At 39.9% G+C, this 23,500-nt stretch overlaps 4 protein-coding genes across 12 annotated transcripts; all 4 read left to right on the top strand.

Moving 5' to 3' along the window:
- The first annotated feature begins 893 nt into the window (after positions 1–893).
- On the top strand, positions 894–2,414 carry LOC146578907 (uncharacterized). The gene is made up of 2 exons (XM_085269119.1): positions 894–1,179; positions 2,067–2,414. The coding sequence occupies exons 1-2, from the start codon at positions 920–922 to the stop codon at positions 2,335–2,337; spliced, it is 531 nt and encodes a 176-aa protein (XP_085125245.1). The 5' UTR covers positions 894–919; the 3' UTR covers positions 2,338–2,414.
- Positions 2,415–4,716: 2,302 nt separating this feature from the next.
- LOC146578906 (Fc receptor-like protein 5) lies at positions 4,717–8,101 on the top strand. Its single transcript, XM_085267859.1, has 4 exons — positions 4,717–4,810; positions 5,371–5,643; positions 6,724–6,969; positions 8,067–8,101. Exons 1-4 carry the CDS (start codon positions 4,717–4,719, stop codon positions 8,099–8,101), a joined length of 648 nt encoding a protein of 215 aa, XP_085123985.1.
- A 965-nt stretch (positions 8,102–9,066) lies between these two features.
- Positions 9,067–15,038, top strand: LOC146578905 (uncharacterized). Of its 7 annotated transcripts, none has more exons than XM_085269004.1 (5): positions 9,067–9,314; positions 10,004–10,135; positions 11,919–11,986; positions 12,889–13,234; positions 13,413–15,008. In XM_085269004.1, exons 3-5 carry the CDS (start codon positions 11,975–11,977, stop codon positions 13,634–13,636), a joined length of 582 nt encoding a protein of 193 aa, XP_085125130.1. In that variant the 5' UTR covers positions 9,067–9,314; positions 10,004–10,135; positions 11,919–11,974; the 3' UTR covers positions 13,637–15,008. The 7 variants fall into 7 exon arrangements, with proteins under 7 accessions (XP_085125130.1, XP_085125129.1, XP_085125131.1 ...); XM_085269006.1 differs by lacking the exons at positions 9,067–9,314; positions 10,004–10,135 and adding an exon at positions 10,294–10,499 and having other exon boundaries at positions 13,413–13,476; positions 14,910–15,038; XM_085269003.1 differs by lacking the exon at positions 10,004–10,135.
- A 950-nt stretch (positions 15,039–15,988) lies between these two features.
- LOC146578904 (myelin-oligodendrocyte glycoprotein-like) lies at positions 15,989–22,375 on the top strand. 3 transcript variants are annotated; one of them, XM_085269055.1, is made up of 4 exons: positions 15,989–16,165; positions 17,135–17,230; positions 19,206–19,559; positions 19,867–22,375. In XM_085269055.1, the coding sequence occupies exons 2-4, from the start codon at positions 17,185–17,187 to the stop codon at positions 20,079–20,081; spliced, it is 615 nt and encodes a 204-aa protein (XP_085125181.1). In that variant the 5' UTR covers positions 15,989–16,165; positions 17,135–17,184; the 3' UTR covers positions 20,082–22,375. The 3 variants fall into 3 exon arrangements, with proteins under 3 accessions (XP_085125181.1, XP_085125179.1, XP_085125182.1); XM_085269053.1 differs by having other exon boundaries at positions 17,130–17,230; XM_085269056.1 differs by lacking the exon at positions 15,989–16,165 and having other exon boundaries at positions 16,750–17,230.
- The last annotated feature ends 1,125 nt before the right edge of the window (positions 22,376–23,500 follow it).

Here is a 23,500-nt window from a genome sequence, read left to right as displayed (position 1 = left end):
CAGCCAGGTTTCAGTGAAAATCATGCACGAACACTTATTAAAAGTCCGTCGAGTGGCGATCTGCAGTCGTATTTCATCCAGTTTGTAACGGATTGAACGGGCGTTGGAGAGGAATATGATCGGGAGTGGTGGTTTAAACGGACTAGTCTTTAGCCGTGCCCACAGGCCTCCCCGCTTGCGTCTCTTCTGCCTCCGCTCGCAACGTCTCCTCCTGCGGCTTGCTGTTGCGGGTAGCCCCGGGGGTTGCTTAACGATCTCCGGGGGGATGAGATACTCGGATGTTAGTTGAAGATCTCCACGGCTTAGTTGTAGTAGATCATCTCTGTTGTATTGAAGTAACCCCAGACTGTGTGAAATAATACACAGTACCACCAAAAGTGCAAAAGTGTAGGAGCTCCGGGCCGCTGCATCTGTGCGCGCCGCGCCATTTAACTTCCTTTAATTAAAGGAAGTTAATTAATGGATTGGTGTAGGTGACCTAAATAAGTTTCAGTGTTTGACTTTTATCTCTCACAGGTTAGTAAAGGATGGTGCTAACAGTGTAAAGACGAGTTGGGAGAGACAGACCCATCTCGCTGATGTTTGTCTGGGAACAGACAACAAACTAATCCATGTGCATACATGAGCCTCACCAGCTGCTTCCACAAACACGAAATGAGGATGAGAACAGGTTGTTCACAAGCTAACGGTGTGTTCACACCGAACGCGATGGACGCGAATAAAACGCCCCTAATTTGACGCGTGTACATTTGCGTCTCAACGCGTGTCCAAGAAAAATCCATCGCGCCTCAAAATATGATATTTCGACGCACGTGAACCGGAAATGTGGGAGGAATGTGGGAGGGAGTTGTGCCAGACCGGTATCTTTGCAAGATGGCAGCTATTGAGCTAGCGCTTGAAGAGAGAGTCTCCCTTCTCTATGTACTGTGGAGAGCAGAGCAGCAGCGTAAAAGACGTCCTCGCCGTACCTGGGTCCATCAGGTCCTCCAGAGGCATGAGCAGTTTGGTGAGTTTCACCACTTGCTCCAGGAGCTGCGCCTGGATGACGGCCGATTCCAGCGCTATCACCATCGGCCAGTTTGAGGACCTGCTTTCCCTCGTCGGTCCCAGCATCGCCCGCCTAGACACCAACTACAGACGCTCAATCCCACCTGCAGAGCGCCTGTCCGTCTGCCTGAGGTTAGTAAAACTATTTAATACGGTAGTCCTTTATTGATATCTGTGCTAATATGCTAATCCATCCAGTTATACACTGCTAACATGGATGTGCTATGCTAACAGTGAATGCTGTCGGTGTTTACTGAAAGCAAACTGTGGTACAGAGACGACTCTTTATAATATTTCTAGTGATACTCAGAAGGTCTCATCAAGTCCCGATTTAATTCGATTTATGCTGTTATCAGTGTTTGCATGATAGCATGGCTGTGGTGTCACATCAATGTATGCGCTCGGTGTTTGCTGATATCAAACTGTAGCATTAGCACCACTGAGTTAACCTTGTAGTGATACTCACTCCTTTTTATTTAGACCTGGTTTAATTCTGGGATAGTTGAATATTTGTATATAATCCCTGCAGCTGTCAGACTCTATAGCAGGGGTCACAGCCTTTATTAAAACAGAGTTAGATAAAACTGTGAACAGTTTGGTTCATCTCTAGTTACATGGTTCTATCTTGATAAGCTGTCTTATCACAGATTAATTTTTCAAAAATATTAATGATTTAAGCAAGGAAAGGGCTACATGTCAACACACAACTCTTTATTTCTATTAATGTCTTACTTCATTCCTACCTGATTGACATGTTTAGGAATTATGAGTGATTGGCTCACTGTAGTTGTGAAAGTTGCTACCAATCAAATTATGATATGTTAAAGTTAAAACAAAACACAACTGTTTTAGATATTATCTAATATACATTTTGTAATTATCCTTATAATTACAAAATGTTTTATGTAAGATTTAAGTTTTGTGATTTATATCTGACATCACAAAAGTATTTTGGAATTTGAATAATGTATTTTGTAACTGCAGTACACATAATACTGATTTTGAACAATTTTGTCCAGGTTCCTTGTCACCGGGGACTCCTTCAGGACCATCGCGTTCAGTTTCAGAGTCGGTGTGTCCACGGTGAGCCAGATCACCCCCCAGGCAGCGACGTCCATCTGGGACTGTCTAGTGGACGACTTCATGGCTGTGCCTTCACCTGGAGACTGGCGGTCCATCACAGAGGGATTCCAGGAGCGCTGGAACTTCCCTCTGTGCTGTGCAGCTCTGGATGGGAAGCACATCCAGACAAAGGCACCCCATATATCATATAGGAGACACACACATTGATATACACTAAATATTCATTTCATTTCTTTTTTGTGGTGCCCAAATTGATGCACCTGCTTGATTTTGTTTAAACAATTATTGCATACTTTCTGTAAATCCAGTAAACTTCTTTTCACTTCTCAAATATCACTGTGTGTGTCTCCTGTATGATATTTAACTGACATTTTTTATTGTAACAACCAACGATTTATACTGGAAAATAATGTCTATTAACAAGGTTGCCCAAACTTCTGCATCCCACTGTATCAGTATATTTTGTCATTAGTATAATATGAAATAAATTCTACATGTGTCAAGTTGTGTGCCAACATTTGCTGTGTAGTAGAACTGAGAAATTAGTCATTATAAACATTTATTTGAAATAATATTAAAAGTCTCAAACAGAAAAACATTAAACATAAATATATAAAATATAAGAATTTACAGAGAGACAGGAATAAAAAGGACCAGCTGCTCTCCAGAGCAGGAACAAGGCTGAGGAGGAAATGCTCAATTGGAGACTGGTGTGGCCTCTTCAGGGACTCCAGGATGGCCAGCTCCACCGCCGATGGACCGTCCTGGGACCCGTCCCTCATCTGCCTCGGAGCCGTCCTCCTCTGTGGGCCTGTAAAACAGCACAAAACACAAAGAAATGAGAAGGCTGCTACTAGATTTTAATTTCAACATTGAAAAAAAAAAACAATAACAGGATATAATCAGATTGGTTGTAGATATTTAGTAAAGGTGATCACAAGGGAATCCCACCGACTAAAAAGGTATCAGTGCTTGCTGTACATATCTGTGGGTGCAGCAGCAGGAGCTCAGGGACTGGGGATGCTCTGCTGCAGAATCAGTTGGTTCTATCAATACAGTATTAAATGTTAACAGGTTGGATATAATAATCGTAGAGTAGACAGTGGTCCCTCATTTATTGCAGGGGTTCTCAGAATAACTAGCCCCTGGTCACAGTTCTCACAATTGATTCTCAAAGTGCAAACCTTTGTAGATTGCAAAACGTAAAAGTATTATTATGCCGCGGTTTGTCTTCATCTGCCCGCCACTTTCGTGCGCCTTTTTCCCTCACGGTGCAGGTGTCTATTTCCGAATGAGGCTCATAGTTATGGGTGTTTTTGTGCTGTTTTTTCTATTGGACGCGATGGTTATCAAAACCAAACGTGATAAATTTGGCAAGCGCAGGAGATTTGTCAATCAGGCTGCAGAATGCAATGCTGTACTGTGCAATAAAAAATCAGCAAAAAAGCAAAGCAGTGACGGATGAACAGCGGGACCACTGTATGCTGTTTATTAATAAACAATAAAATATATTCCTAAATGACAACATGCATAAAAGCAGAACGGTATTTGTACGTCAGTGGGAAAATAGCGGTGGCTTGCTAGCTTTTGTGCGGCTTCCCCGGGTCAGTGAAAACTTTCAAAAGAGAAATGAATGAACTTACCAGGTTGCCCGATCTCTTCACATATCTTCCTCCAAGCTCGGTCCTTTTTATTCCTGTCTCGGTACTGAAAGCAGCTGGTGTTGTACAGCTCCGAGTTGTTTGCTACCGCATTGATTAGCCTTCCCCTCCATTGAAGTATGAAAGGCTTTGGCTGGATCTGCCCCTTTGACCTAGGTAACAGCCACGTCACCAGGCTCCTGATTGGTTGTCGCGGCGCGATTTGACGCTGGAGTTCAGATTTTTCCAACTCGAGCGGTAGACGCGAAACGCGCGTATGCACAAAATGCAACACAAAAACTCACGCGCGTGGTTTTATTCGCGAGTCAAACGCGCCAGACGCGCTACACTGACGCGCGTTTCACGCGTTTTGGCGTTTTCGCGACGCAAATCTGCTTCCGAATTTTCGCGGGACCCGCAATCGCGCGTCATCGCGCCTTTCCATTGACTTTACATGTAAACTTGACGCTCTATTCGCGTCCATCGCGTTCGGTGTGAACACACCGTTAGTCTAAACCTATGAGCTCTCGACAGCAGCGGGCTTTTTGTTGTTGTTGTTCATTCAGTGGAAAAAATATAGCACAGAAACCATTAGCTATGTTTCTGATGTGTAACAACAACAAACTCTCTCCCTGCCCACCGTGTTAGCCCCGCCCCACCACGGGTGAAAACACTCACAGCATGCGGTCAATTTCTTCCACTATGAGCTTAGAGCAAGACAAATAAAACATACACGCACACGGTTGTGTTGCATACAACCTGCTACTACATGTAGAGGAGTCCATATGTTTCCATTCGTATTGATAGATCAGTACATCTGCATTTTACTTTTATTTTCTTTATTTTGCATCTTTTCTAACTGGTCGCACTGAAAAATATAAGGTTGAGGTGTTTTGTGCATATGCAGAGGAGGGATAATGGATATACAGGACAAAGAATCATAAATATGGAGCTGCCAGGCAGGAGGAAAAGAGGAAGACCACAGAAAAGACTGATGGGTGGAGGGAAGGAGGACAAGCAGAGGGTTTCAGAGGGAGGATGTTAGGGATAGCTGTATAGACAAGTACAGGGTACAGAGAGCAGCAGTTGGTTTTTTTAGTGCTGTGCTTTTACCACACTGACAGCAGTACAACAAATTACAACAAATCTATACAAGAGGCTTCGTGTTGTAGGATACAGACCGTACAGTGTTAGAAAAAAAACACCCAACAGTCAGACGATCCCCTCTGAACAAGCACTTGGCGATAGTGGGAAGGAAAAACTCCCTTTTAACAGGAAAAAGCTTCAGACTGGGTGGAGCAGCCATCTGCTGCCACAGGTTAGGGGTGAAGGAATGGAAATAAATGGACAGAGGTGTATAAACAGATAGTGATTACACATCACATGGGTTACAGATTCAGATTTAGATTTGAATATTTTCGTCATGAATCCTCTTCAAACCATCATGTGAGAAACTTGCATGTTAGTCTGCTCTTTTATTCTCCGGGGCTTCATCTCACCTAAGTTGCACAAGTATCTCACTTATGTGAGAAGACTGATTTAAAAAAAAAAAGACCAGATGGTTTTTGGTATCAAAATGATTCCTTGTTTTTCACTTTAGCCCTCACAGCTCGTCTGACTGTGAGTCCCAGCAGCCTCCAGCTGTTTGAAGGAGACTTTCTGTCTCTGAGCTGCGTGGAGGACGACAGCTCTGCTGGATGGACTCTGAGGAGAAACACTAGTAAAAAGCGAATGACTCCGTGTGGAGATGGGTGGGGGCAAGCAACTGCTTCTGCCTGCAAGATCACCTATATCTTAACACAGGACAGTGGAGATTACTGGTGCGAGTTCAGAGAGGGAGAAACCAGCAGCACCCTCACCCTGAGAGTCACTGGTAAGTTGAGTGTGTGGAGTTAAGCTTCTTTTATGGTCAAGCATGTTCACTGTCTGTTCCAATTCAGGGATGGCCTGTCTCCCTGCAATGAGCTCTGTTGCCAGATGGAGGCAGTATACCAAAGTATAGTCTGTGGGCCAGTCTTGCTTGTAGTAGTGATGGTCTGTCAGCCACCCACGGGGAAGATCGACGTTCAAACACAGAAAGAGCTGAAGTGAAAAAAGGGTTAAAATAATGAAAAGTGTTGACTGTGTTTTTCATACTATTTTTTTTTTCACTTTTTCCCCATCCTCCTGTTCTGATTCGATCCTCGCTCTATTTCGGCCCACATTCAACTGCTCACATAATCTGCTTCCAGTGATTTCCAGTCAGGATCTTGGAGTACTGCACTGGAACACACCTGGGATAGGAAAAAACCCAACCACGATTGTGCATGTGTGGGACCGTAAAACCAACATTACTGTTCATGAAGCTATGTGTAAATGGATGAAATGTAGTTCTTTGCCTGAAGGGAGGAAGCATGTAATTGATTCTGTTTGATTGTCTGATTGGATGCCTTTTTCAAATGGTAGATAAAAATGGTAGATACCAATAACAGCTCGAGCTGATTTAATTTTGGGGAAATCAGGTCAAGGTCACTCCACATGGGGAAATCATCAAAAAATGCATATTACCCACAACTGTTTATGGATCTTCTTCAAACTTGTGAACAACATACTAGGCTTTACTTAGCCTGACTAAGCACTTGAACTTGACCCTTCATTTCTAAGACCCAGGGTCAAAGCTGACCTTCACAAAAAGATAAATAACCCACATAGAGTAATATATCATGTGAAAGGGCACAAGAGCATTTTTTAACCTCTTTTTCAATTGAGAACTCAACTTTTTAGAGCTTATAGAAACCAAACGCTTCAGACAATTCTGTTCCAATCATATATATATATATATATATATATATATATATATATATATATAAAACATGGTTAACCTGACAGTCACTGGTAAGCTGAGTGTGTGGAGTTAGTGTTGATGAAGCTGTGTGTAAATGGATGAAATGCTGTAGTTTGTCTCTGTGTTGAGGTGGATCAGTGATCCTGCAGAGTCCTGTCCTCCCTGTGATGGAGGGAGATGACGTCACTCTGCTCTGTAAAACAAAGACCACTCCCTCCAACCTCCCAGCTGCTTTCTATAAAGATGGCGTCTTCATCGGGAAAGAGCCTACAGGTCACATGACCATCCAGCATGTTTCCAGGTCTGATGAAGGCCTCTACAAGTGTGACATCAGCGGTCATGGAGAGTCTCCATCCAGCTGGATCACTGTCACAGGTGACACACTCACCTGTCTGTTTCTGCAGGTTTCAACATTCACAATGTGACGACAACTTAATGACTGTGTTTGCTTTATTTTAGAGAAACACACCACCAAACCTTCTGGAGCCTCTATACTTCTCACCGTGTTGTTGACTGTTGCATCAGTCTGTGTTGTGGTTTTATCATTGCTTGTATGGAACCAGCTTACCAGAAGAAGCTGGAGAAGATGACATCATCAGTTTCCTCATGTATGACTTCAGTAAATGAGGACATTTTTGAAAAACACAATATAGTTTTTAAATGTTGACACTATAACTGCATATTTAAACAGTAAAAATATGGAGACTTTTACAAAAGGACAAAAAGGAGACGGAGAAAAGTGCAAACATGACACTGAGGACAACAAGCTCATCTTCTTTGTGATTTAGTGTTTGTTTTGTCATTTACGGGTTGAAATGTGATAAGAGAAGAGCATTAGCTTATTGTTTGCTGGATTTTAAAGTTTCTATCTTTATGTCTGTAGGCACAGCTGCATGTTTGTTTGTTTTTTCTTAACCACATTTAGAGTGTGTAATGTTTTCAAGTTGCTAAGGCTCAACCTCCTCTGTGTTTTTGCTCAGATACAGCAGATATTTTCAGTATTCATTTCTTTAGTTGAACAGCACCACTTCCCTTCAGTAATCCAGTTTTTTGTACTGTTTAAAAATTGTTGTTAACTTTTTCATCTCTTCATCAGTGGTAAGTTCCTCTTTCTTCACAGATACTGGTGTGAGTGCACAAAGCTCCTGCAGTGCAGAAGCCCCGCCTACCTGCTTTTTAACTCTTTCAGCCAATCAGAAGAAAGTTATGCTGAAGAGGGAGGAGTTAAACAGCTCATTTCAGATAGATTCTATCTGATAAGGGATACACCAAGGGGCTTCTCATTTTGAACTGCATGCAAAGCTACTCTGGTATAAGTAGCTCTGGCACAATATGAGTACTCGGGTGAAATGACCAAAACATTTCCACTTTAAAAGAAGCGCAAATGTTAGTGTAGCAAAGCACAACCACTCGCATACTTGTCAGATGACCTTTCTGTTGATTTACTCTCATGTCCCTGTGTGTGTCCACAGAAACGTATGTTACAGTGTTCATCACTGTTTGTTGAGATTAAGATTGTGTAGCTATTTTGCAGGCTGGAGCAGATAGTGTATTTTTCCATGCTAACACAGTTTATGGCTGTTTTTAATTCAGTTTGCCCTTTGACATTTACACTGTTCAGTTTATGGTGTACAGTACAAAGCTGCACTACTTCCTTCAGATAAACTGTAAAATTTAAAAAAAACCTGTTTCATTTTTTTATTGATGTGCTGATACTAGTGTTTTATTAATAATAAATAATACTAACTGTGAATGGAAAGCACGTGTCGGTGTCAGTACGCCACTGACTGAACACTTGAGTTTTTGTTTTTTGTTTTTTTAACTAGTAGAGTGCACCCTGCCATAGTTTCCTTTTTTAATTTAAGGAATTACATTCTGAAAATAGTAATAAATAATGAGACACGGGAAAAAAAAAGCTAAAACATGAATCCTTTACCCAACTTAAACAATTTGATTAATACATTTGCTTTTTATGATTCACATTTTCTATCTATTTTTTATTTCCAATTTTTTATGATGGTTTTCTTTTTTATATCTACATCTGGAAATATTCTAGTTTTGTATAATTTTTCACTCCTTCAACTCCAGTCGGCCTAAATTCATCTTGTTGGTGGGCTGGTTCTGCTCCCCAGGCCTCGTGTTTGACACCACTGCTTTAAACTGTAACTGCAGATCTTGTTTGAGCTTCATGATTGACTCCACGTCACTTTCTTAGCCACACATTTCTTGGCAGACATGTTCATTTTCTTAGCTTAGAGCCAATCAAGTGTGGGCCACTGTCAGTATGATGGAAGGTCACAGTCAGAGATCTACTTCAAGCTGAGCATGAATCCTTTAGATTCGACTAAACAGCTTCTATGATGGTTTTAATGTGACTTATGATAGATTGGTTTTGTTGTTGAGCAGCTCTGAATCCAGACGTTTAGCTCATTGACTTGAGCCCCTTTGTTATTAGCACGTGTTTATAACCCCACCCTCAGTCTGTTCTCCTTCCTCAAAAGACAAGCAGCCACTGAACACAAACGCACCTGTTTTCACGCTCAGAAACTTTTAGCTGTATTGAAAAACTTCTCTTTAAACTCCTCGGCAGGGTTTAAACTGGGATATTCTGTTTTGGGGAAATCTCACCATCCTATGGATATTTCTCAAACTCGGAACATTGAAGCGGAAATGGCTGCTCGGACATCTCAGCGTCTCTGCTGGACTCACTGTGTCTGCAGGTGAGCGTTAACTAACATAAGCGATTTCTTCATATTTATTAGATTTCCAAACTTGCTCATAAGTAAACCATGTGAGACCTGCCTGCAGATAAACAGTTAAGGAAACCATAACTCCGGAGCGGGTTAAATATATATTTTCTTTTTTGTTTGCTGACTCCAAAAACAGAAACGTTCAGTCAGAGACGATGTGAGGAAATTAAAAAACTTCCTGCTTCTCGCTGTGCGCGCTCAGATCAAAACAGGCCGTTTTGTTTTTGTCTTGTGCGCGTAACCGACCGCTTGAGCGTTTCCCACTTCACTCAGAGAAAGGATCAGAAAACAGCTGACAGAGAGCTACAAAGTAAAGCCTTTAAATATACGATGAAACATGACGCATTAGTGGTGCAAATGAGATGCGAAAGCATTGCTGGGCATTAACGAGAGGCTTTTGTGCGCGAGAAACGTAAGACACGGTTCAGCAGCGTTATAAACCGCGTTCTTACGGCACAGAATCTACAAACAGCCTAAAACACACTGAGAAGGGAAACTGAAGATTACAGCTGATTTTAACCTGGAAGTCAGAAGAGTTACTATGGTTACCCACTGAAGACTGAATTTGTCCATCTCGCTGTTTGCGACATCTGCTGCTGTCAGAACATTTAAAACACAAAATCTGAGGATTTCTTGTTTCTGTTGTTGTCGCTCCACAGGACACAGCATGTATCCGGGCCTGAAGCGAACACATTCATCCATCGAAGCTCAACATACAACTCTAATTTCAAACTTGTATTTAAACAGATCAGACTGAAATATGACGGGCGCAGTCACATTGAGCTGCTGAGGTTAATACAATTAGGTTTTTCCCAGTGATTTTTTTCAGTAGCTTGTGTTTTCTCCCCCCCCCCCCCCCCCCCTTTTTTTTTTTTTTTACAGGGGAAATGCGCTTTACTAAGAGCTAGATCAGCCGCTTCGTTGCAAGCTAATCGGTATCGTTTCCGTGAAGCAGCCTCGTAAATAGAGGTGTGACAGCTGTGTCGTTTTGAATAACTTCTTTGAAACCCTATGACTTCTTCGCTTTCATTTGCTTTAGTCTTCCTCCTGTTCTGCTCAGTGTGCAGCTGCTCCGCCGTGACCGTCCACCTATCAGACTTTAGATGACTTCTTTAATAATCTTCCTGTATTTATCCCTAATTGTTTCATCTATAGGTGAGTGAAATGGTAAATGGCCTGCATTTGTATAGCGCTTTACTCAGTCCCTAAGGACCCCAAAGCGCTTTACACTACATTCAGTCATTCACCCATTCACACACAGGCAATGGAGTGAAACTGAGCATGTTTATATTTTAATTCGTGTCAAACTTCAAAGCTAAACTAAAAAGAGTAGCCTAACTAAATTATTTTTTTTCCGTGTAGAGAAAAAAATTAACTTGAATTGTTCAAAACATGACTAAATGTATTTTCCCTGTCACTTTTCATAGATCTTGATTAAGGCAATGAGTTCAGTTCACTCAAGTCTTTAACAATGAAACTCAAAAAATAATTTCTAAAAAAATAAAATAAAATAAAAAAAAGAATAAAAAAAATTATTCTTCGAATAACAATCATGGAAAGAATTTCCACGTATTTTAAATTGCTTTATTTATTTATTTTTAGCATTATGCAATTCTGTTATTCCAATTTGATGAAATGTGGAAATCCTTTCCATGATTATTTTAAGTTCATTTTTTAGAGTTTTCAACAAAGTCTAGCGTCTGGTTAACATACATTTTTAATGGGTTTATTACAACTTCCACTTCATCCATCCTGGGATAGTGTTTACTCAGATGTTCAGATATTTAAGATGTTGAAAGCAGTTTTACGAGTCCATGCCCTCCTCAAAATACGGCCCTGGTAAAAATGCGTTAGCAAGCTATAACAGCCCATTTGTCTTTATCCATTTTCACACTAATGCTTAGGCAAGATGTGTTGTTATCAAGTCTGACACTTCTGACACTTGTTAAGTGATAATTTTTACCATGCACGACGCTGTGACAGAGTTCAGTAGCAGCCTGTCAGTCATTGAAATCAACACCAAGAAGGCAGGCTTATTGTTGCTTCTAGAGCCCCCCGAGATGTCAAAGGGGATTGTATCAAATATGAGAAGTTTGCTCTTTAAAGTGTGTTTAACATGGTAAACTGTGTATTTCAACCATAACTGTGATAAGATGGGGAGTTTTTTAGAGGTTCTGAGGAAATCTCATCTGTCCCATGACTCTAATAGCCATTATTATTGGGGGATTTTACTATGCAACGATGAGTTGATGTGAGAGTGATTCATGATAACGCGTGGGATTTTCACAGTTGTGGTGATCTAAATCATTAAAAATTTTACTCTAATATGAGAAAACATGTTTTTCCTAAACTATCATTTTAACATTATTAGTTGTGTTCATGTTTAAAATGTGATCCCTGTGTCTAAACGTGTTAAGAGACTACCTGGAAATGAAAAATATCTCACAGAAGAAGCATTTCCTCAAAGGTTTAAACTGTTAATGCTGCTCTCAGTTCAGCTCAGGATGTCGCTGAATGTGTGTGAAATGAAAATCATTAACATCAGTCTGACATCAGTCACTGTCTTTTGTGCAGGAGGTAGTTTAAAGCAAAGAGGGACCACCGACTGGACATCAAACACATCATCACAGATGTGTGCTCAGGTGAAAACCATCTGACAGCCTTACAAGGCATTTGTGATCACATGCTTGGTATCAGAGGACAAAATAATATCAAAGAGGAGTGTTTTATTGATGATAATGTTTCATTATCTGGGCTAATATCGTTCACGAGTGCTTTAAATCCAATTGGAAAAAACTGGTGAAGGACTTTTACAGACTCACACTGAGCTGGAACCTGTGGTCAGAGGAGTTATCTTATTGTGAACACGATATCTCCTGAACAACTTCAAATAATAGGATCATGTTTAACATAGATGTTCAAATGGACTCCTTGATCACAGACAAAAGCTGAGGTGAAGCCTTGCGGGCAGGTACAACCACCTCTGTTAGGTCCACGTTAATCAAGTGTTTTCCTCATTTCTAGCCTCGGCATCATCCATATGGAGTTATTAGAAAGGGGGGAATTAGGTACAAAGACCCAAACAGTTTAAAGTCTGTAGACAGCTTATTTTGCCGTTCTAAGATAATAGTTAATACGAACAGTCTCTTTTGAAGCTGTAAGTGAACATTAGAGGTCCTGCATTTTTTACTGCTTCTGGATTGACTTGTTTTTACAGCCACAGAGGTTGAAAATGTACTTTTAGTTTACACAAATGCTAAATGTGAATTAATAAATACAATAAATAAATAAATAAAACACAATGATCATGTTCAAGATATCTCGGTGTACTTTTAGACATTTAAAAAGAAAAACCTGCCTGCACTGGATGAAAAAAAAAAAGGTTTCCATGACATTTTCACACTTGTGATGTGTGGAACCACAAACGCCCTTTTTTCCTCTGACATCATTTCAGGCTTTTTTTTGGATCAACTGTGGTGTGTTCAGTTTTAAATATCCTGTTCTAACAGTGGGAAAAAAAGATTGATTCTTTTCTTTTCTGCAGCAGGATGCGCAGGCGAAGCTTGAAGAGGACGTCACACTTCAGTGTCAGATTTCCACAGATGAAAGAATCTCGGTGTTGAAGTGGAGCAGAGCTGACCTGAACACAGACGGCTACGTCTACTTCTACAGGAACAAACGCTCCTATGAAAACTACCAACATCCATCTTTTAATGGCCGAGTGAAGCTGAAGCACCCAGAGATGAAGGATGGAGACGTTTCTCTGATCCTGAAGAAGGTCACGTTTAATGACACTGGGATGTATGAGTGTCATGTAGCTGTGAGGAACCCTGTGAGAAGTAAAAGAGTTCACACTGAGATCAGTCACTTCATCAACCTCACAGTCACAGGTGAGTTTGTCTACACGCCCTGAAAACTGCATCGCGCCCCAGTTTTTTGGGCCAGTTATAATTTTGTGCAGTTTTGACATAGTGGGTGGATGACCATGTGATGGGTGAAGTCATAGCATGCTGCTAACTCTGTGGATGATCAACAGCAAAACTCTGACAGCTGATGTTTTCTCTGCAGGTGAAATGGATAAAACCTTGTTGGAACAGCAGCTGAAGGAAAAAGGAGCTACAGACGGAAACATGTATGATAGAAAAGCAGAAACTCTGAGTATTCAGATTGTTGTTGTTGTTGTTATTGTTCTCATCGCTGCTGCCATTGGGTTTATGGTATTTCTGAGATTTAAAAGAAGTAAGGAGCAGTTTCCAGCCAAGCCTAGTGATAAGAGGGAGGAAATGGCCTGAAATGTTACTTTCTTTACGATGCAATAAAGAGCACCTCAAGATGATTTCATGTTATTTCTGAATGTACATCAAGTATTTACATGCTGTGTATGATCCTATTGGATTATCTCAAAGTTCCCACCTGAACCCCCTTGAGAATCTTTTAGATGTGCTGACAGCTGTAAGTCAAGCTAAATGTTGTCCTTGCATATGCAAAGTGAAGCAACGAACTGTTAACAGCAGCTAACAGCTTGGTTGTTAAGGAGATAAACATGGTCCCTATAGAAACAAGAATTGGCACCCTGATGTAGTGCATTCTGGGTAGCATTCAGAGGGTCATATGGATAAGTTGGGATAAGTTGCTGCTCAAAACAAAGGTCTTGTATTAATACCAGAATCAACTGTTAAATATAGAAACAGCACTGGTGTTCACATTCAGTTCCCTTTTATTTACCGTATATAGTCACATTTCACAGTAGGTTTGACTTCGAGGTGCTTTATGCTGTCAGGTTAATACCCTACAATAGCAAAAAGCTCCAACAATCAAGCTGTGAACCAGCACTTGGGTAGACAGGATAGACACTTTATATTCAACCATCAAACAAAAGAAGCTTCAGTGACACTGAAATTACACGAAACTTAAACTCTGCTGATAATAACTTCTGTTCAGTGGTAAATGGACTGAACAGAAAATGGGGAGCTTTAAAATCATACTGTGATTATTTTCAGAGTTTCAGAGAGTTTCAGAGCTCAGAGTACACATGACACTTGGTGCCTTTTAATTCGCCTTATCTCTGACGCATTTTTTAGCCCTCATAACTTGATTAGTAAAACACATATGAAAACATGAAATTTTCAGGGCTGTAAAACACAATTAAGCTTTGTCTCATTCAATCTAAATGTCAGAATCTGAAGGCAGTGAAGTGTTTAATAAAGACATCACAGATGTTATCCTCCACATCTTCTCAGCTCTTGATATTTCTCCAGTTCTCGTGTTCCTGATGTTGCCGTCACTCAGTATAGTCACATCTGTTCCTCTGCTTGTTCACCACTGCTAGATCTGGTTAGTTAGCCATAACCAGTTTTTTCTCGTCTGTATCTGAGCTTAGCTCCAATATGAGCTAAGCTCTGAGTGCCCTCTTGTGGCACATTTATTAATTGTTTAGAATATATTTATTGCATTCATGTTCAGCTAAATTGCAGTGATGTAACTACTTAATAGCACAGTAGTGTGGGTGTTTGAAGCCTGTGAAATTCCTTATTTTTGTAATTTCCTTTTGGCTCCTGTTTGCAGAAACCACACAATACCCAACCCTCATGTACCACTACACTGAATATAAAATAAACTGCATCTGTTGGAACTCTACATCTGGATGTCAACCTCTCCTTCTGATCCAGGATAACCACAGTAGCACAATCCAGCATTAAAAAGATTTTACACCATCCTCCACAGCAGTACTTTTTATTAATAATCAAAGTCCTCCTGACTGTGACTGGAAAGCATTTATTCCCGAACCTCTAAACTGTTAGTGTCAGTGCTCTGGTCTCTAAAGGTTTAGATTAAGATGTTGTTCATATGTACAGAGTGTAATGGACCACAAATGTTGCTCTATATAGTCTAAGAATAAAAATATGGGACTGTTAAGAAGTTTCAGGTGACCACTGAAATAATAGCTGATAATCAAGAAAATGCTGAAACAACAAACCTTAAAAGAATCCCTGTAGAAAAAAAAAAAACTACCCTTTTCTTAGTTTTTCAGGAAAAAAAGAAGCCTGATTTCGCTAAATTGAGAGAATTTTTAACAATATGCCTGCGTTGCAATTTACAACAACCTTCCCATGTAGAATTTCTATGAGTAAACAGGAGTATTTTACATATGTAGAAATGAAAGATAACAATAATTCATTTTCTCTTCCTCACTTCAAGTGGACTGAAATGGATCATTTGGTGGGCTGGCTCTGGTCCATGAGCCTCATGTTTGATACCGCTGGTGTAAACAGCTTTTACAGATGTTTGAGTTTCAGGGCAAAACTTTTGTTGTCAGAAAAATTTACTTTCTTAGCTTAGAGACAGTTAAATGTGAGACAGTGAGATGCACAGGAGGATAAGAGATGACACATCTCACATCAAAGTCACAGTCAGAGAAGATCCACTTAAATCTGAGCGTGAATCCTGTTTATTCTATTAATCAGCTTCTATAATGGTTTTAATGTGACTGATGACTGATTAGTGATCGACTTTGTTGTTGATCAGGTCTGAATCCAGTGGCTTGCCGCTTTGTTATTACGCACATGTTTATGACCCCGCCCTCAGTTTGTTCTTCTTCCTTTAAAAGACACTTGAGGGCGCACTTGAAAACAAACGCACCTGTTTTCAGGCTCGGAAACTTTCAGCTTTATTGAAAAACTGGGATCTCCTATTCTCGTGAAATCTCACCATCCTTTGGATATTTAGCAAACTTTGAAAAGTAGGATCTTCCGAACAATAAGACGGAAATGGCTGCTCGGACATCTGAGGTTCCCAGCTGCACTCACCCTCTTTGTCTGCAGGTGAGTTTGAACTAACACTAAGAGTTTGGATCATATTTATTAGATTTGTTAACTTGCGCGTAAGTGAACCATGAGACTTGCCAGCTCTCACTGCAGTTAAACAGTTAAGGATCATTTCCGCTCAGACTCTGGAGTAACTCTGGAGCGGGTTAAATACATATTTTCTTTTGTGTTTGCTGGCTCCAAAAACCAAAAAATTCAGTCAGAGACGGTGTGAGGAGGTTAAAAACCTTCTGTGCAGACTTTGTGCTTCTCACTGCGCGCGCTCAGATCAAAACAGGCCGTTTTGTTTTGTCTTGTGCGCGTAACCGACCGTTTGAGCGTCTCCCACTTCACTTCATAGAGTAAAGCTACAAGGATAAATGCTGCGTTAGTGGTGCAAATGAGACTTAACATAATATTTGTCTTCTATTATTTACACAATTTCTCATTTTTTTTCCAAACTGCAGTCCGTTTTATTTGAACAATAATATAAAATTTGACGGATTAAACTGATCAAACAGAAGAAAAGTTACTGCAGCCACAGTCCCTGTGCTGCACTCTGCATTCGTCTGCAAACATCATAAAAGTCACTACTACAACTTTCATTACTTTATTCTTATTGTACTAAATGTTTCTCATATTATGACTTGTGCTGCCATCTGCTGGTTAAAATAAGCATAAACTGTAACACTTCTCAGAAGTGCTCGGATTTCTTGTAAATGGTCATCTTGTTGCTAATGCTCAGTGCGCCCCCAGGGTGGCTACAATGTAGCTTTCCATCACCAGTGTGTGAATGGGTGGACTAGAAAAGCGCTATACAAATAAATACAGGCCTTTTTTTTTTTTTTTACCATTTAGCCTCTGTGTAATATTTTGCCATCATGTGTTGATATAATCCAATATAGAATGAGTTATCTATATTCATCTATGCTCTCTCCCTCCCCCTCTTACAAAGTGAAAGTGACACCAACTCTGTTTTCAGTGCAGGTCAGGCTGCGGACTCTTCACTTCCCAAGCTCCAGTCACAGCAGTCACAGATGGAGTCCCTCATAGTCTTCCTGTTCGTGATTTCTTGCTCTGTAGGTGAGTGAAAGAGAGTTTTTTTTAAAAAAAATATTTTTTTAGGTAAGTATAAATATGTGTAATGTGTTTAAATGTTGATTCCCATGTTGTGTTTGCAGGTTGAGCTCCTGTGTCTCTTTGTAGTCATTTTTTTCAGCATTTTTACAGCAGCATGTTTAATGATGTAACAGCTGATGTCAGATCCAGGGGTGGGGTGGAGGGATCTTAAAGTCCCAGAGTTCACCTGAATCTGGCTGCTGTAAGCTGCTTGTGTTTTGAGTCAGCAGCCACTTTGTGGTTTGTGTGTTCTTTGAATTGCTGCACGATGAGAACAGCAGCAGTCACTCTGGGTCTGAAATGGACACCATGAGATGTTATGTTGGACAACCTTTCCCTTTTAAAGTGTGTTTAACTTTGGTGTAACTTTGCATTTTTATCTTAACTATCTTCATCCCACTACGACTGAGTTCTAACAGTGAAAAAACAAAACGGTAAAATGGGAGGTTAAAGCAAAACTTCAATCCAAGACTTTCTCTTTTGGTTGGGAGTCTTTCAGTTCTCCTTTCACTTCTGCTTTGGGTTTTAAGGAAATCCTTTATGTCACATAGCTCCAATGTGAGACCTCCCAGCATTAAAATATGACAAGGACAGCTCTGGACTTTGCTTATGTGATGAGTGGCGCTGAGTGTTTTGTGCTAACATATAAGATTTTCAAATTTATTGTAAAGAAGCTCATTCCAAATATGCCTCTAATAATTCCACAACATAAAAATATTATATTAACTTGTGACTTTATTCATTGTGTATTTGAGTCTCTTTTTTTGTTTTTTGTAAATTCATGAAACTCAGAGCTCCCATGCAGGAAGGTGGAAGGAGTCTGAAGTGATGTAAAGCTTGGATTAGCTGTCAAACACCAGACAGATGTTTGACTAAAGATCATCTTTATTGAACTTGAACACATAAGCTTCATTTATATGAACGTTTAAGTGTTAAGTGTAAATTAAGTGCAGTACACTCAAAAAAGAAAGAAAACCTGCTTTTATTTGACTTTAACTACTTTAATTTCATATATATATATGAAACATAAAACAATATAACATCACACACACACACATATATATTTTTTTTCAGGTAATTTTGTTACATAGGTTCAATTTAAATGTTCGATTTAATGGAATTTAGTCAAATGAAATTAACTTGATTCATTTTATACCAAGCACTCATAAATCCCACTGTCATTAAATGTGACACTGGCCACATTCTTAATGAGCAATTATTCAAATACATAAAAAAAATATTTTACATGTTTCAGTTGCATTTTAATTAAAATCATTGCTTTATGTTTAATAAGGGTGTATAATATTTATTTTTAGTGTGATAGACAATAAAATTGCACAATAATCAGGTACCTTTGAAATAAATAGACAACAAAATACAAAGTAAAGTAGCCAAAAGATACACTCAAAGTTACTTTCTTTCTTACCTGTAAAATTTTAACTTGTTAGTCTGTTATTTTAGTGCCCTGCAGGGTACATAATAATAACATAATTCAGCTAAAATACTCTGAAATTACATTTAAATTAACAGAATTACACCTTGAGACTGGTTTTTACAGAGTCAAGTAAACATAGTTGGAGTTTATTTGATGCCAAAGAAACTAGCAGCCTAGCAGACAGCCAGCAGCTACAGCCCTGTGTTAGGGATCGTATTATCGTAATCAAGTATGTCTCAGATTGTAAGCCTCTACCCACACAAAGCTGTTACAGAACGGGAAATTAGTACAGAGACCAAAACTGCTTTTTGTAGGCCATAAACATTTTAACATGGTGCTCTGTGAGGACTGACGAGCAAAGAGCCTCAAACTGCTGTTTGAGGCTCTTTGCTGTTGTCTTGATTTTTCAGCCACAAATTCTTATCAAGTGCTGTTAACAGTTAAAAATGTTTTAAAAATTTAAAAAGGAGTTACATTTTAAAAAGATTATTTTCTTTCCTTCAGCTCTTCAGCAGGATGTGCAGGCGAAGTTTGGAGAGGACGTCACTCTTCAGTGTCAGATTACTACAGATGAAAGAATCTCAGTGGTAAAGTGGAGCAGAGCTGACCTGAACACAGACGGCTACGTCTACTTCTACAGGAACAAACGATTCTATGAAAACTACCAACATCCATCTTTTTATGGCCGAGTGAAGCTGAGGGACCCGGAGATGAAGGATGGAGACGTTTCTGTGATCCTGAAGAACGTCACGTTTAATGACACTGGGATGTATGAGTGTCACATAGCAGTGAGGAACCCTGTGAGAAGTAAAAGAGCTCACACTGAGATCAGTCTCTTCATTGACCTCACAGTCACAGGTGAGTTTGTAGAGCTCACGCTCAGCTCCCATATCATAAAACCCCCAAAACATAAAAGCGTGAAATTACAAACAAAAATCTAAAACTGCTTGCTGCTAGTATTTCTCTACTCTACGGAAACTGCATGATTATTTGTGACTTGGCAAATAAACAAACAAAAGCCAGTGAGCTACAATTTATCCACAGCTTCTTCTGCTCAATTATTTTAGTGTTAAGCGTGAAGGGGAAACGGCATTCTACTAACTCAGATGCTAAACATTAAACCACTGTTTGAAATATTCTCTGACAGCTGATGTTCTCTCTGCAGGTGAAACAGATGAAAAGTTGTTGCAGCACCAAATCGTGGAAAGTGAAGCTGGAAACATCCAGGATGTTGGAGACGTAGTAACTCCAACTCTTATAATGGGTGTTTGTTATGTTGTGGTTGCTTTTATTGTTGTTGGTTTTCTGACATTATTCATATTTAAAAGAATTCAGTTAAAAGGACTAGAGGTTACAGTCCCTGATAATGCATTGCTTTAGATGGAGAGACTCTTGAGGGACAGCTGTTATGAGGAAAGGCAGCCCAGAAACTTTGCAAGCAGCACACGTCGTTGTTGCCTCAACTTTCAGTCTTTTACCCAGGCTAATCTGCCATTTTCCTTCCTTGGTTAGGTTTAGGGATTAGAGATCGATCTAGATTATCATATTAAGATTTGGGACACATCGTCAGTAGTGGACCTTGGATTCATCGGGTTTTTCAGACATTATCACTAGACACCCTCATCAAGGAGGCCCTGCCAGGGTTGATCAGGCCCTGCAGTGTGTCACTGGTTTATGTTAAATTGTTATTTCTTTTCTTCTGTTTAGTTTCCTACAGTTTATTTTCTATCTACTGCAACTGAGAAATAATACTTACCTCTTTAGCATTTATGAAGCCATACTTCTTCAAAGGGATAGAAAAGGTGATGTAAGACAAAAGGGACAAGATAGGAGAGAGCAGAGAGGAGAGCCGGAAGAGAGGCGCCCGATCTGGCTTCCCACACCTCCCCGCCGGATCAGGCTGTACACTCTACCTCCCCACTGCCTCCCAGAAAAGGGAAGAAGAGCAGAATATTTCTTTTCTCTCATGGTTAGCTGATTGCCTTGTTGCCCAAGTGATGTCGGCCCTTTTTAGCCATAGCCAGTGACTGGTCCTCTCAACAGTGTTAGCTAGTTTTCTTTTAGCCTGCCGTTGCGCCTGTCCTCTGATCCCATTCTCTCTAAGCAGTTTTGCTGTTGTACTGGCAACAAAGCCCCTGCACCCCACTTCCACCGGGCACACCTTGATCTTCCAGCCTCTGTCCTCTGGAAGTCGATTTAACATGTCCAGAAATATGATTTTATAGAAAGAAAATTTACAGATTTGATGAACTAACACCGATAGCGACTTTGCCAGGCAGCTAAGCAACATGGCCTTTTGGTTTAAAAGTGACAAATAAGAAATAAAAAGACTGTTCTGTGGTTATCAAAAACATAACAGCTCTGCAAACTCCTCAAACAAACAGCAAATTCAGCCTGGAGCTTCTCACTGAAAATAAACATAATAAAATAAATAGAAAATTCTGAAGAAAATCACAAAAAATGTTTCCGATTGGTGCTAAAAAAGGATTCAGATTGTAAGAGTTACTGAATTGTCCAATAACTTGTTTGCTGTTTGTTTATTGTCATCAGTCTGTGTTTGATGTTGATCCAGGATAATGTGAAACAACGATCCTTGTATCCTCACGAGAGTTTGCAAGTCGTATGGTGCTGTTTAATAACAAATGTGTGTTTAGCTCAGTGTCAGTGTCCCTTGCACGAGTGGTCACCTGCTGCTTTTAACTCTTGACCTTTTTTGTAAACGCGGTATACTGATTTGTTCTGGTTTCTTTCGGTCTGTTGTGTAGGACTGTTCACCTGCACATCTGCCCTAATTACCAGTATGATGTTCAGAAATGTCTTGGCCATCAAATTATTTATTAATAAAAAAAGAATAAAAACTGAAAAAGGAAACACAGAATGTGTCACAACTTTCTTTCAGATGCAAATTTAGCTCACTCAAGCTTTTAGCTAACTCTTTAAATTCAATCAAGTAAAAAAAAAACTTCACACATTCACTGAAATAGAACATATGACATGATGTACAAACAGGGTGTGTGATTTTTGCAGACCTGCGGACTGTCAGGGACATTTGATGCTGTGAAGAGAAACAGGTATGTGTGGCTTTCAGAGCGAGAGGATGATGATGTTAGGTGAACACCCACAACATCTGTGCATGAGGGTGACTAAATCTGATCCTCTGATCCTTATTTCTGCTGCAGGAGCCACGACGCATTGATTGTTCGTTTGTTTTTTTAATTCACAGAGGGCTACACAGGAACCTATAGAGAAAATGCCCCAGTTGCCTATACTCACTAACCTCCAAAACTAAATTGAAAGAAATTTCTGTTTCTGTCACAATTAACAGGAACTATTTCTTTTATGAAATAGTGTCAGTGCTGAAATCCCTTAAACTAGTCGTCCCCAACCTTTTTTGTGCCACAGACCGGTTTATGCCCGACAATATTTTCATGGATCGGGCTTTGAGGTGTCACGGATAAATACAACAACATAAAACTAGTACCGGTACCGAAAAAAAGAAAATTTATTCATAACACACGTGAAAAGCCAAAGGAAAACCAAGTAAATGATAAAAACGATAACAAAATAACACTGAAAACCGATAAAAACCTGAAAACTATACATTTCACACCTGAGCCTCAACTCTCGCGCCCCGGTACCAAACGACTCACGGTCCGAGGCCCAGGGGTTGGGGACCGCTGCCTTAAACTGTCCTGAAATATCAGCTGACAGACCAGCTCATACTGAGGAGACACACAACATGATAGAACATATTTTACATACACTTGGAAACCACGCTGAACTCTGAGTCATGAGTTAAAACAATTCAAAATCTGCTTCTCTAACATAATCAGATTTTGAATTGTTTTAATGCAGCTGAAGCTGTAAAAGGGAGAAACAACACTCGTGTTTACAGAGTGAAACACTTTCAGACGCTCAGGTGAGATGATCAAGTAAAGCAGAAAAAATATAACGTACAGCTCACAAAGAGCAGTTGGTTACTCTCCAAAAAAGAACATTTTACTTCTGAGAAAATGTTAACAGATCATTTTATTTTATTTATTTTTGAGGGAGTCTGGTATAAGCAGTGACTGCAGTGTTTCTAAAATAGAGACTATTTGCAGTATAGAGTTACACTTGTGTTTGGTGTCAATGATCCGGAATGAATGGGGAAGTTTGTATGACTCATTACTGTTGATATTGATGTGACATTTTTATGCTTCAGTGGTTCGCCTCTGTCAGTGCGCCCCAGGGTGGCTGTGGCTACAATGTAGCTTGCCATCACCAGTGTGTGAATGTGTGCGTGAATGGGTGGATGACTGGATATGTAAAGCGCTTTGGGGTCCTTAGGGACTAGTAAAGCGCTGTATAAATACAGGCCATTTACCATTTAATGAAGGAGAGTTTGTGAGCTGTGACAGATGTAACGTTCTCTCTCTTTATCTTTTTCTTCCCTGCAGTCAGCGTGGGTGAAGCCTCTGCACTGTCTCTAAGATGTTGTCACAGATGAGTTGTCTCAAGGTCCTCTTGATTACATTTCTAATTCCTGCATCCTGATTTATACTGAATTGTTTATTTATTTAGTATAATTCAGAGTAATCTTGTAAACTTGTTTACTTTTGTGTATTCTTTTGCACACATAGTCAGACAAAAATAAGCAGTGTGCATGCACACGGTTAACTGTCTGCAGTTCTTTGTAACAATGTGTTGTTGCAGTGAAATGAACAAACAAATCTATCATATCTACCTATAGCTCATCAATCCATTTTTGCACCAGAGGTTGTGTAGTCAGGCATGCTATTACTTGTCAAGCCCATGAA

Source organism: Mchenga conophoros, linkage group LG3 (genome assembly GCF_057382185.1).
Source record: "Mchenga conophoros isolate Kocher_MC1m ecotype Shallow Benthic linkage group LG3, M_conophoros_male_GT1.1, whole genome shotgun sequence".
Classification (NCBI taxonomy): domain Eukaryota; kingdom Metazoa; phylum Chordata; class Actinopteri; order Cichliformes; family Cichlidae; genus Mchenga; species Mchenga conophoros.
The sequence above is the reverse complement of the archived record's forward strand: the minus strand, read 5'-3'. Positions and strand labels throughout refer to the sequence as shown.